At 36.3% G+C, this 14,100-nt stretch overlaps 1 protein-coding gene across 2 annotated transcripts in view; it reads left to right on the top strand.

The window, feature by feature from the left end:
* Window positions 1-1,242: 1,242 nt before the first annotated feature.
* Window positions 1,243-14,100, top strand: part of nmdyn-D7 (nucleoside diphosphate kinase homolog 7) — a 59,918-nt gene continuing 47,060 nt past the window's right edge. The window contains exons 1-2 of one of the 2 annotated variants that reach the window (XM_083127322.1): window positions 1,243-1,316; window positions 10,407-10,463. In XM_083127322.1, the coding sequence (XP_082983448.1) occupies window positions 1,311-1,316; window positions 10,407-10,463 (63 nt within the window). In that variant the 5' untranslated portion in view covers window positions 1,243-1,310. The remainder of the gene's footprint in view (window positions 1,317-10,406; window positions 10,464-14,100) is intronic. The other variant, XM_083127323.1, reaches the window with a different exon arrangement.

Here is a 14,100-nt window from a genome sequence, read left to right as displayed (position 1 = left end):
ATATCTCCCATGAGGATTCATTTTCCTGCCTACCCAAGTAGAGTTTTCAGGACGACAATCCCTACAATTTCAAATAATATATATCAAGACTACATACATTCGAAATTACAATGTGAATATCACATATATACAGATGCTTCAAAATCAACGTCTGGAAAAACAGGAGCAGCATTTTACTGTGATAATTCTGCAGAATTCAAAATTTTTCCTTTGCCATCGTATCTGTCAATTTACACTGCAGAAGCTTTTGCAATACGACAGGCATTGCTTTATGTACAAAAGAAGAAGTTAATTTCAGTTCTAATTGCAACCGATTCAGCCTCTGTGCTAAATTCTTTACAGTTTGCATCATGGTCATGTCATACGGAATGGTACATTGTTAACATAAGAATACTCACACTGAAATTAACGAAATTGGGATATGATATCAACTTTATTTGGACACCTGGACATTCTTTAATAGAAGGGAATAATATAGCAGATACTTTGGCAAAATATGCAGCGAATCAAACAATCCAACGGCCGCTTTCAATAAAGATTCCGTCCGTAGTTTTGGAATCACACACTAGAAAAATACTATTTACTGACTGGCAAAACTTGTGGACAAATACTGGCACTCAATGCGGTAAGGCCTACTATTCTATACAAGAAAGAATTCCAAAGGAATGTTGGTTTAAACAGATTCAACTCTCCCGGAGTTCCCTCACAACTATAATGCGCTGCAGGTTAAATCACACTATCGCCGCAGCTCATCTGTACAAGAAGAATTTAGTGACTTCACCAGTTTGTTTGTGCAATGAATATACTGCAACTCCAAACCACATTATATTTCAATGCAAACTTTATGAAACTCACAGAGAACCATTTTTACAGGAATTGTACAGGAGTGGACATCAAGCGCCATTGACACTGCCTTGTTTACTGACTTCACCTTCATCCTCGGTAATCTATATTCTTACAAAATATCTTAATAAGTCTAATATAATTCTGTAAAAGTGTAATGAAATTTGGAAACTATTTATTATGAAAGGAATAATTGTGAGTAAATATTATGTGCATACATGTATATAATACCAATTGATAAATTGTTAACTGGTGCATGGATTTTGTCCACAACCAATAAATGTTTTATATATAAAAAAAAAAAAAAAAAAATATTCTATGCCCTCAGCTTGTTGCTGCGTGTTAACACCTGAATGTGCCCCGCACCCGGCACAAGGACCTTTATAATCTGTGGCTTGTTGTTGCTTTCTGTCCCTGTTCACCAAACACAAACTTGTTTTGAGTTTCCCAAAGCCGAAATAATAACGATGATGGTAATATATAATACGATGAATTTCAGTTGACATAGCATTACATGTTACTCTATGTTTTATAACAAAGCTTGATTCGTTAGCTTGTTATTTTTATAATTGCATTATCGTAATTATGAGCATACTCGTGATGACTGATCATTCTTTATGTCCTTTACATCAAGAAAACTGTTTTGGGTTTTAAAAAATATTGAGATAGAATTTAGAAATGCAATTACTACTTGCTGGTTTAGGGTAAGAGTCTAGTTTACGGCCTTTTCCTAAGGAATACGTGTCATATATCGTTGGAAAGGTTATTGTCTAAGGAATTCAACAAAGTAAATCCCAAGGCGAGGAAAGATTTCGTGGAGCAGAAAATCGAGAAAAACCGATGTTGTCCGGATATGCGTGATTGAACGTACTGAGGACATTTTTCGATGATGAAGCACATATTTAGGAGTGAAATGAGTGCTAATGGAACCTAACCTCGTAGGCATACCTCGTTCCCGTGAATGGTTAGTGGGGCCATCGTGAACAGAAAGTGTAAAAAGAAAAACTTACCCTAAGAGATGCAGGAGCGCCGGCTGTTTGCTACTCTAAGAGATGCCGGAGCACCGGCTGTCTGCTAGCATGGTTTTGAACGATCCACTGAATTATCACTGGGGATAAACGTATTTTACTCTATAGAAGTTTTTGGAACCTGTTCTTCTTTAACACGCATTCACAAAGCGGATACAAAGACGAGCATGCAGTGTTGTTAACTCCCATCAGTTACCACCAAAAGTCAAGAAGGACGTAAACTAGACTCTAGCCCTCAACTCTGACACATCAAATTAAAAAAAGTCGCTGTTGATCTGCAGTAGGGTCCCAAGTTTAATTTCGAACTAATGAAGGTACAAATCCACCTTTGTACGTGGTTGGTTTCTATTTATGTGTGCTAACTAGGGTGGACAGATGTCCTGATTTTCGCAGGATAGTCCTTTCGGTAAGGTAAATATGTGATATCGCCCGAACGGATTTCTTCAAATTTACAGGAGAAACTACTTACTGAAATCAGTCGAAGTTCTTCAAGGTATTTTTTTTTCACGGAAACTGAAAACTTCACCATAGAATGCTGCAGAAAAAGAAATAATTACTTTTTATGTAAGGAACTTGCATTTTCTGACATTATGCTGTTGTTTCCATTATGTACCTGCAGATGGCGCGAACGTCGAAAGTCACGTGGTCTCGCCAGTGTTTCCAAACGTGCCTTTTTCTTACAAGAATTTTTTTCTTTCTTTTTTTAACTATGCTTACCTAACCCAACCCAGCCCAACCTAACCTAACCTAACCTTTCCCGAAATGGTCCGTGGGGCTATCGTGGATGTTTTTTAGGGCTATCCGTCAATGGTTTGTGATGACATAATGAACACGAAAGTAGGTATTTTTCGGTTAGGAAGGTTGAAACACTGCATACCCACTCCAAATCGACAAAACACAAGCACAACGTGCAATGATCCATGACAAGTGCACGCCATATTGTCTGTTACCCAAGCATAACAAGGAAGACAAATAATGACTTGTAATATGAAAACTTGACACTATTTTATGGAAAAAGGCATAACTACACCTTGAAGAATCTTCCGCAATGCAGAATAGGTAAGTATCAATGCTAAAATTAAGGAAATAAACGAGTGAGAGGTGTTCGGGCCTTATCGGATAAGTACCATAACTAAATTTGGCCTTTTAATCATGAATCTGTTGTTAAAATGCCACGGACACATCTGGAAATTGTGAAAAAAGCTGATGTAAGTTGATTTATTTCTTTTTTTTTAAAAAAAAAAAGCTTTTTTGCGTTGTTTTACGAACAAAATTTTAACTATGCTTGCCTAACCTAACCTTGCCGGAAATGGTTCATGGGGCTATCCGTGAATTTTTACATGCGTCCACGGCATTTTAACAAGAGATTCGTGATTAGAACTTCAAATTTAGTTAGTATACCAAATATTAACGTGATTGGAGACATTCTCTACATTCTTCATTCATACCTTAAAAGGCACTGACAGTTTCAAAGAGTTAAACAATTTGTCTGGATATTTTGTTGGACATTTCACAGGATGCTGTTGAAAGATAGGATATATATTTGGTTCTTTTGGAGCAGCATTGCAGATCGCGGGTCATGACCCTCAAAGAAAGGACAGTAAATATGCGATATCACCCGAACACCTCTTACTCGTTTATTTAGTTAATTTTAACATTGATACTTACCTATTTTGCATTAATAATACCTACTTTCGTGTTCATTATGTCATCACAAACCATTGACGGATGATGTCCAAAACCATTCACGATAGCGCCAAAAACCATCCACGATAGCCCCACGAACTATTGACGGATAGCCCCAAAAACCATTCACGATAGCCCCACAGACCATTTCCGGCAAGGTTGGGTTAGGTTAGGTAAGCATAGTTAAAAAAAAAATTCTCGTAAAAAAAAGGCACGTTTGGAAACATTAGCGAGACCGCGTGACTTCCGACGCTCGCGCCATCTGCACGTACATAATGGAAACAACGGCCTAATATTACAGAAGATGCAAGTTCGTTACGTAGCAAGTGATTATTTCTTGTTCTGCAGCATTCAATGGTGAAGTTTTCAGTTTCCACGAAAGAAAATACCTCCAAGAAGTTTGACAATGCTACAGAAACTGATTTCAATAAGTAGTTTCTCCTGTAAATTTGAAGAAATCTGTTCGGGCGATATCGGATAGTTACGGTACTACTTCCGTTTGGTTAAAACAGCTATAACTCACTTATTTTGTCCTTTTTTTCATTGCTACTTACTTATTCTGCATTGCGGAACATTCTATGAGGTGTAATTATGAATTTCTCATGAAAATAATTTCAACTTTTCATGTTATGAGTAATTATTGTTGTTCGTTTTCTTCGCTTGCATGGTACACAATATGGCACGAGCGTTCTGGATCATCGCGCGTCGTGCTTGTGTTTTGTCGATTTGAAGTGGTTATGCAGTGTTTCCACCTTAGAAACCAAAAAAATACCTACTAATACCTAAAATGTGGGGTCGTATTACCATTCCCGAATAGCCCCCACGAACCATTCACGGTAAGGTTAGGTTAGGCAAACAGTTAAAATTTGGGGTCTTACCACAAAAATGCCCCACAAACCATTCACGGAAGATTAGGTTAGGCAAACATAGTTAAAATTTGGGGTCATATTTGTTTTTTTCATCATCTTGCAAAACAACGGCTTGTTTGGAAACACTAACACGGGGACTATGTCATGAAATGCACGGAACATCCGCTTCGCGTATAGGAAGTACCGCTAAAAAAGATGAAACAATAACAGAAAATACGTTCGGGAACATCAACAGAAAGTGATTCGCGTAAGTAGTTTCTTCTGTAAAAATGAAGAAATCCGTTTTGACTAAACAGAAGTGTTACCATTAACAGTATTTGCTACGCCCCTTGGGGGTACGTACTTAAATGTTATTTACCATGGCTACAGATAGCTTAATCTCAGGGGGGATAGGTTCTTTGTTTGAGAATTCCAAATAAGAAAGCGTTTTATAGCCATGAGGATATAGTTAAATGCGGATCTATATTCTGAGAACTATACAAAAAACAGAGAAAATATATAACGAAACTTGTATATACATTGAAATATATAATACATATATGTATAATTGAAATGAAATCTTCTTCTTCTTTTCTTCTCACAATTTTGGGGAAAAGGCTTCTTCTTCTATTCTTCCTTCTAATTTGGGAAAAAGCTTCTTCTTCTTTGATTATGGAAAAGGCTTCTTCTTCTTTTCTTCTTTGATTATAGAATAGGCTTCTTCTTTGATTATGGAAAAGGCTTCTTTCTTAATTTCTTCTTTGATTATAGAATACGCTTCTTCTTTCTTCAATTTCCACTTCTTTTCTTTGGTAAAAGGATAATCTTATTTTTCTTTCTTCTACCCTTTATGGCAATCTCTTTCTTCTATTCACAAAAAATAGTCATCCCCTTATATTCATCGCTGTTCTTATTTCCTCTCTTCATATCAGTTCTTATTTCTTCTTTCCGCAGCAATTCTTAATATCTTCTATATTCTGCCGCCGAGATATTCTTATATTCTCGATAATTTCTTCTATTTATTCTTTCCACAGCAAATTCTTATTTCTTCTATTCTTCTTTGCCACTGGAAAAAGTCTTATTCTCTCATTTATCGCAAATTTTTCTCTTTACCATATCTCTTCTCAATAATATCGACAAATCATTATGCTGCATTCCTTGTAGAGAATTGAACCAAAGCTATAGAGGATTTTTAGGAGCGTCTAATCTGACAATAGCGCCTCCTCCTAAAACAACAACCAAGGGAAATAACCAGGATCGCTAATAACAAGCGCTGCCAATGGCCCAGTGCAACTAAAAAGGAGCGCAACCGTAAAGTGCTTTGGGGCATCTAATTTGACAACAGCGCCACCAGGGACAAGCAACCAAAACGTGGCGACGTTCTCATCGCCAGAGAATCAAAAAGAGAATAGATTTCTGAATTCATTCGCTTACTTAATAACTTTCCTAAACGTTTCATATGCGGCCATATTCTTAATTATTTTAATTTACAATATACAACATTCTATTTATTTCTTTTATAGTATTTGAACTCTTCTTTTATATATTTCTCAATTTACTATAATATATATATAATCCCTCTTCTCCGCTCTAAGTTTTTTATAATTTCCTTTGCTCCTCTTTATATAGTGTGTTGCCATCTTTCGTCGATTCCGAGAAACCATTCCTCCTTGCAACTTTCATTGTGTCATTGAAACTGGCACGTGACATATTGTTAGTTTGCTTAGAAATACTTGTAGATCTAATAATTTTCATGCTCACTTTGCTCATGACCTTAGTCTTACTGTAAAGCTTATATGGTACTACTTTCGTATAGGTGAAACACCTAGAAATCATTTATTTCGCAATTTTTTACATTGCTAGTGTACTATTCTGCATTGCGGAACATTTCTTTAGGTGTAATAATGCATTTCTAACGAAAATAATGTCTATTTCTTACATTTACGAGTACTTACTGTTCTTCGTTATTTCGATTCTGTAACACACATTATGGCGATAGCGTACTTGTTCATCGCTCGTTGTGCCAGTGTTTTGTCAATTTATGCAGTGTTGCTACCTTGTTCACCGAAATATACATTCTTTCGTGCCTGGATTTGAAATTATGCTAATACCTCGCAAACCATTGATGTTAGCCCCACAAACCATTTCCCATAAGGTTAGGTTAGGCAAGCATAGTTTAAAAAAAAATTAAAAATTAAAAGTACTCGACACATCATGTTATAGTGAAAACACAGTGAGGTTTGAAACACTTACTGGGGATTACGTCATGTAACACACAGAACATTGTGCTCACGTGCAGAAAGCAAATGGCGGCAGTAGCAATAATGTGAGATATTTTCGCAGAAAAACACATGATTTTGCATTAAAATGGATCAAAACTACATTCCTGAACTTCAACAACGCTAAAGTACTTTCTTATGTAAAAAGTGCAAGGTCGTGGAAGTGTTTTCTCCCTTCGTTCAATTTATTTGGCCAGTAAATGTATTTTTCCACATTGTGTCTCTGATGCACAAAAGCTGTTGCCTCTATGTCCTTCCACTACGTGAACCCAATGTTGCGTGCATTTGATGATGTAACCTCCAGTCAGTGTTTCCAACCAGTCCGTTCTTCTGTAAGAACATGACAATTTTGAAGATGAAAATTTTAACTGTTTGCCTAACCTAACGTAACCTAACCTAACCTTGCCATGCATGGTTCATGGGGCTATTTATGAATGGTTCATGGGACTACCCGTGCATAGTTCATGGGGTTTTCGAACCCAGGAAAAAATACGAAATCAGTAACACCAAAGTACACTAGCATGCAAAAGTCTTTGCCCAAAGTCATTATCTGTGATTTATGTTGTGAAACGCAAATAAATATCAGTTTTGACTCTATTCTGGAATGTCTTTGATGTATATCAACAAGTTAGAACAGACTCCATTTTAATTCGGAGAATACACAATCGTATTTTATATGAAAACATAATCAGACGTCGTGACAACGAGGAGTTGAACCTTTATGTGTATACTGAATGTTGCACTTGTTCCTTGTTTCATATCAAATTTTGGTGTGTATATTGAGGAATCAATATATACTTAACATTAATTTACATTTAATGTACATTTTGTAATTATAATAGATGATTTGCAATTATATCTTTCTTATTGCTGGTGAAATAATATAATATTCATGAAATGAAGAAATGACACGAATATTCAACTGAATTGCGTGGTAAAATACAAATTTTATCAGAAGAAGGTTATACTCGTGCGAAAATTGCAAAATGTTTGAATATTCCAAGGAGAAGTGTTACATATACGTTAGCTCGTCTGAAAGCAACAGGGACAAATATGACGAAGAAACATTCTGGATGGCCCAAAAGCACAACAAGGATGGAAGATAAACATATTATCGTCATGAGCAAGCGAAATCGAAGACTTCCAGCAACTGCAATTGTAGAAGACATAAAGAAATAGAAAAACTCCAATTTCGGTTGATATGGTTAAGAGGTGACTACGTAGCATATATTTAAATGGTAGAATATCCTGTCGAAAACCTTTCTTGCGTCCTCAAAATAAAGTGAAACGTCTGAACTGGGATAAGACACATCAAACATAGACATTAAGACAGTGGAACAAAGTGTTTTGGACTGATGAATCGAAGTTTGAATTGTTCGGAACAAAAAGACGATTATACGTTCGAAGAAAGGTCGTAGAACGAATGCTTGACAGTTGTTTGAGTCACTCTACTAAACATGGAGGAGGTAATGTCACGGTCTGGGTTGGTTTTGGAGGAGGAAAAGTTGGAGATTTGGTGCAAATGAAGTCAACTATGGACAAAAACATGTACCATAATATCTTAGTACGTCATGCAGTGCCATCTGTAAAGAAGACTATTGGAAAGGGATTTATATTTCAACAGGACAATAACCAAAAACACACGTCCAAACTGTGTACGAACTATTTAAAAACAAAGGAGAGGCAAAAAATTGTCAAAGTGATGTGGCCTCCACAATCTCCCAATCTCAACCCGATTGAAAAGCTGTGGGATGAGTTGGACAGAAAGGTTCGTATGATGGCTCCAACGAATCTTCAAAGTTTGTGGCAGTGTTTAGAAGATGCTTGGAAAAATATTGGATACGAAACACTGCAAAATTTAGTGTCTCGAATGCCAAAGTTATGTCAAGCTCTGATACGTGCTAAAGGGGGTTTTATCGATGAGAGCAAAATATAAGTTTATTGGCGTTGTTTATGTTAACTAATGAAGCTCTATGTTTCTATTTTGTTCCAATGTGATATAATATTACATTTCAAATAAAATTTATATCTTTTTTTTTTTCGATATATTTGGTTCATTTTTGACAGATATTACCTTTGGGCAAAGACTTTTGCACGCTAGTGTACATATTTTTCAGTGAAGAAGGTTGGAAACCCTGCAAACCCTCTGATGATAGACAACGCTAATCAAGATTGCAAGCGAAAAACAAACGAACAATAATAACTCGATGTGTGGAAAATTGAAATCGTTTTCATGAAAAAAGCGAAATTCCACCTTCAAGAATCCTTAGCAATGCAGAATACGTAAGTACAAATGTGAAAAATAACAAAATAAACAAATTTGAGACGTTTCGCGGAGATTGAAATTTTAATAAAGCCTGGAATTTTAAAACATCCCTAAATGCTTCCAACACCTTATCACATACTATCTTCTCTCAAAGCCACATTTGCTGTTACACTTTTTCACTAGGCTAACTCACGAAAAGTAGAAAGAAGACTGTCATGGAAGATGATATTGAAGTGTGGCAAGAAAATTACGAAAAATACAGGAGTCTGCTCATTTCATTTTTCGAAAGGAGATTATATATTACCAGCAGTACCAGGGGGGGGGGGGGCAAGGCCAGTTTACTTTTTCTTTGTGGAAGGCTTAGCATTAAGATGCTATAGTGCAGAGGCAAAAAGTGCCAGTTGGGAAGTGTTCCCTCCCCCCTTGTCACCACTCATTACCAGGGTAGTAAAGTTTTAAATTGTACTTTATAAATAAAACAGCCCCCCCCCCCCCGAAGTCATGAATCCTCTCGCCCAATGCATCCAAATAAATAATGTGTTATGTATGACATTTGGAACAAATGCAAGTCAGTTAAGTGCAAAGCTGAAAATAATTTTCAAATGAATTTATGTCTTGAAAGTAACCAGAAAAAGAAAAGAGGCATGTTAATATTGCTGTTTCATTAAGCATGATGTCTTTTTTTTTTAGTGTAGTTAGGCTGGTTTTTAAATTCTGATTATTATTAGGCAATGATAGGTTTGCATTTTTATCTTGCCCCAGCTTTACAAGTACGGGTTAACTGCTTTATTTTGAAGTCCTCTTTGAAATTTCCATAAGTGAACTCAAAATATTAAAAATATATATTTTTTTAGCATTGAATTAGAAATTTTTCAGGTGCCATAGCAATCCAGCACTGTATTTTTCTAACCCTCAGTTTAACTCTGAGCTTTGCTATGATATGCACCTCAGAATGGCCTGGCAATTTATTTTTCAAAGTGCGTGGAAAAGTCTGGAGATTTTCTTTTTTCCTCAAAATGACTGAGAACCTTGGTTTAGCCCACTCATAACATGGCCTCCATAATCTAAAATCATGATACTGATGTTGCGTTAATTATGTTTTATTCTTTGTTCCTTCATCTTCATGTAGACTCTTCCTGCATATTATGTCTAGTATTTTCTATTAGTATTACTATTGTTATTATGCAGAATTGGACATTTGTGTTGATGAAAGTGTATGTAGCATAAAAAAAATCTTAGATTTGTTGTATGCACTTACAAGTTTGAAAGTAGTTGTAGTGCACATTGTAGTCAGAATTATAATTTTAGATGTTTCATTTTTCTGTGGAAGAAATTTTGCACATAGCCTACTTCACATTTTATTATTTTAACACTTCTTGTCATATTTAGATCTTTGTTTGTAATGTAATTTTTTTATTTTTTTGTATGAAGATTTTGTTCAACTTTTTCTTTGCAGACTTCAGGCAAGCTGCAGCTCTTCTTAGTATTCTATGTAACCATTGTTTTTGAGAAGGTCAGAATTTTTGTGTTTTGTTTTTAATACACTTTATATTTTGTTACATGACAAGTAGTATGTAATATTTTTAGAGCAAATTTGCAAAACTAAATGACTGTAGTAACTTGAGCCTTCTGATTCTTTGTATCCTGGCATCAATTCAATCTTGACCCTCTATGCCACTTTCATCCCTGTATTGTCTCTCCCTCCACTTCTTGGCCTCGCTACTGTGTAAATAAATCACTGACTGGTTTCCCAAGAAGGGTCTTGTAAACTTATTTCCTCTTCAGTACATACCACACAGCCGGCCATGCAATTTTCTTGTAGGTGATGTAGTTAATTATTATGTGATGTTTTTCTGCCATCTGTTTCTTCAGCTTTTAGGTGCCTAGTAAAAGGGTCTGCATTTCACATCTTTAGATTCGATGATATTACATGAGACGAGAACAGTCCATGAATAGAAAAGTTACATGCGTTATCATAATTAAATGTGCTTAGGTGAGTTAAAAAGTGTTGGCTACTAAATACCACTTTCTATTGTAATAGAAACTTGAACATATTGTTTCATACATGTAAAATTTACATGAACTATGAAAAAGTGCATCAGAGAAGAACACCTTATCAGGTGTGTCAAGAAACTAAGCAGTAGAAACAGACACGAATACAATTTAACATTATTTGCTTTTGATTTACTTCTGTTAACACATACTGTGGAGTTTTAGCGATTACTTAAGATTTTGTTCAATATATGCTTTCGTAGTTGGGTTAGGCAGGCCAGGTTTGGTTCTCTTAGCAAGAAAGAAAATAAAGTCCCTAAATGCATTCTACTAAGGTTCTGATTTACTTCTACATTCATTCCCACTAGTCTACGATACTTATAGTCGCTTGTCAACGGAAGTGCACATGCTTGTTTAAGGTAATTTTTAAGTTGTGTTTTTTTTAACATTAATAACTTTTTTCGAAATCCAAGCACTACTCATTACTTTAAGGAAGGTTCAAATTTCGTGACAATTATTGCCATTATAATAAGTCTTCCTGCTAGGAGAATTTGAAAAAAAATCATAAAACAATCGGAACCGTTGCCAACTGTTTTGATGGTGGTAAGCAATGATGTATCTAGTAAGTTTTAAAAGATAAATACAAAAATATGCATATTTAAATACCACCATGCACCATCTAACTAACTAACTAACTCCCTAGCCTTCTTAAACCCAAAGGTTCATGGCTGCAGCAACACAGGCCTTCCATCTTTCCCTATCTTGAGCAAGTTCTATATACTCTTTTCCATCCCTACCGATTTCCCTTAGGTCCATCTCAACGTTGTCCCTCCATCTTCGTCTTGGCCTTCCTACAGGTCTCTTACCATCAGGTTTCCCAACAAGAATCCTGTAAACTCCTCTTTCCTCTCCCATTCGTGCCACATGGCCTGCCCACCTAAGTCTTCTTGATTTAATTATTCTAATAATATCTGGACATGAATACAAATTATGTAGTTCTAAATTATGTAACCTTCTCCACTCGCCTGTCTCCTCATCCCTTTTAGGTCCAAAGATTTTCCTAAGGATCTTATTTTCAAATACTCTCAATTTATGTTCCTCTTTCAATGTAAGGGACCAAGTTTCACACCCATATAATACTACAGGCAAAATTACTGTTTTGTATATTTTAACTTTTAGTTTCTTAGATATTAAACGAGAAGACAAAAGTTTATGAAGAGAGAAGTAACATGCATTTCCTAAATTAAGCCTACTTTTTATTTCCTCTTTAATATAGACGGGTGGCGACAGACCTGGAAAACCTGGAAAACCGGGAAAAGTCAGGGAATTTGAGGTGTCAAAAAAAGTCAGGGAAATGTCAGGGAATTTCGTCATCATTGACTTCGAACACTCTGTTGACGAAAATTGTTATAACTCGGGCACTATGGGAGCAAGCTACTTCGGATAACTTTTGTTTTGCAGCTAAAACATCAGTGCATGCAACGGTGTACAATTTCCAAACCGGACCGAGGAAGGGGGTTTTGGGGGGCACGTCCCCCGAATTTCAATGGAAAAAACAAAAATCTGGAGTTTGCCCCCACTTCTCCCGCTATTTTGGGAAGAAGTAGCAAACTTTAGTATTATTTTCAAAGAATGGACACTTCTCAAGAGAATGAAACATGTTTTAAGTTGTTGGGTGCCATACAAGTTGAATAATAAGCCAATTTTTTTTTTTTTATTTTTTTACGAAAAATAACTATTTGCATTTTTGGAGGAAAATTGTTATAACTCGTGTACTATGGGAGCAATCTACTTCGGATAAGTTTTGGTTTTCAGCTAGAACATCAGAGAATGCAACGGTGTACAATTCAGAACGCTGAACCGAGGAAAGGGGGTTTGGGGGGAGCGACTACCGAATTTCAATGAAAAAAATAATAATTAAAAATCTGGAGTTTACCCCCTCTTCTCCCGCTATTTGGGAAGAAGGTGCGAACTTTAGTATTCTTTTCAAAGGATGGACATTTCTCAAGAGAATGAAACATGTTCCATGTTCATTGGTGCCATACAAGTTGAATAATATGCCAAAATGTGATTTTTCTTTTTTTACGAAAAATAGGTAATTTGCATGTTTGGAGGAAAATTGTTATATCTCGGGTACTATGGGAGCAATCTACTTCGGATAAGTTTTGGTTTTCAGCTAAAACATCATAGCATGCAACCGTGTACAATTCAGAACACCGAACTGAAGAAAGGGGGGGGGGGGGTTGTGGGCGCGACCACCGAATTTCAATGAAAAAACAACATAAAAATCTGGAGTTTACATCCTCTTCTCCCGCTATTTTGGGAAGAAGGCGCAAACCTTAGTATTCTTTTCAAAGAATGAACATTTCTCAAAAGAATGAAACATATTTCATGTTCTTTGGTGCCATACAAGTTGAATAATGAGCCAAAATGTGAAAGAAACTCTGTTCGGAAATGTGGCATGGATATATTGCAGAGAGCGGGGGGGGGGGGGGGGGGTGAGGTTGGTCATCAATATGAATTTCCCAGGCTTGCTCCAGACCTGTGTCCGAGTTTCCACACAAACATAAGAGTATGAAGGTCCAAAAAGCACATTCATTTCGTAATCAGCACCATGATACCATATGGTATCATCGGGCCAGTACGACCTTACTCTGATGATACCATGGTTGGTATCATCGGAGGAGTAAAGGTTAAGCCTCTAAATATTATGTCATTATGTGGAAAATGCATTGAATTATCATTTTTTCTTGTCCGTATGGGAGTAGTAAGGGGACCTGTCGACAGATGGAGGGGATAAGAGCGGGTGGCGCCGTCCGATAGTTGTCGGACATCGTAGTAAGGCATTTTGTTGGGCAAACTGAAGGAACATGGAAACAAATATGTTCCATTGATACATACGATTTTTGTTGAATATCGCCACCCGACAAAGTATCTCACTACAACATGCAACAGAAATTGAATGGACTGAAACATCCAACAAAAATCGCATGCATAAACAAGAAGAGCTTTAGACTGAAAATATGCTGCTGGAATTTTATTACTCTTCAGGCTCACTTCACCTTATTGAATGTAGCAGTGCTTGCGAAGGCTTTCTTTTATAATCCTGACGTATTACTGGTTTCGCACAAGTTAACATACGTTTACAATGACATTGC

Source organism: Lepisma saccharinum, chromosome 8, assembly GCF_977018435.1.
Source record: "Lepisma saccharinum chromosome 8, izLepSacc3.1, whole genome shotgun sequence".
In the NCBI taxonomy this organism is placed as follows: Eukaryota; Metazoa; Arthropoda; class Insecta; order Zygentoma; family Lepismatidae; genus Lepisma; species Lepisma saccharinum.
The sequence above is the reverse complement of the archived record's forward strand: the minus strand, read 5'-3'. Positions and strand labels throughout refer to the sequence as shown.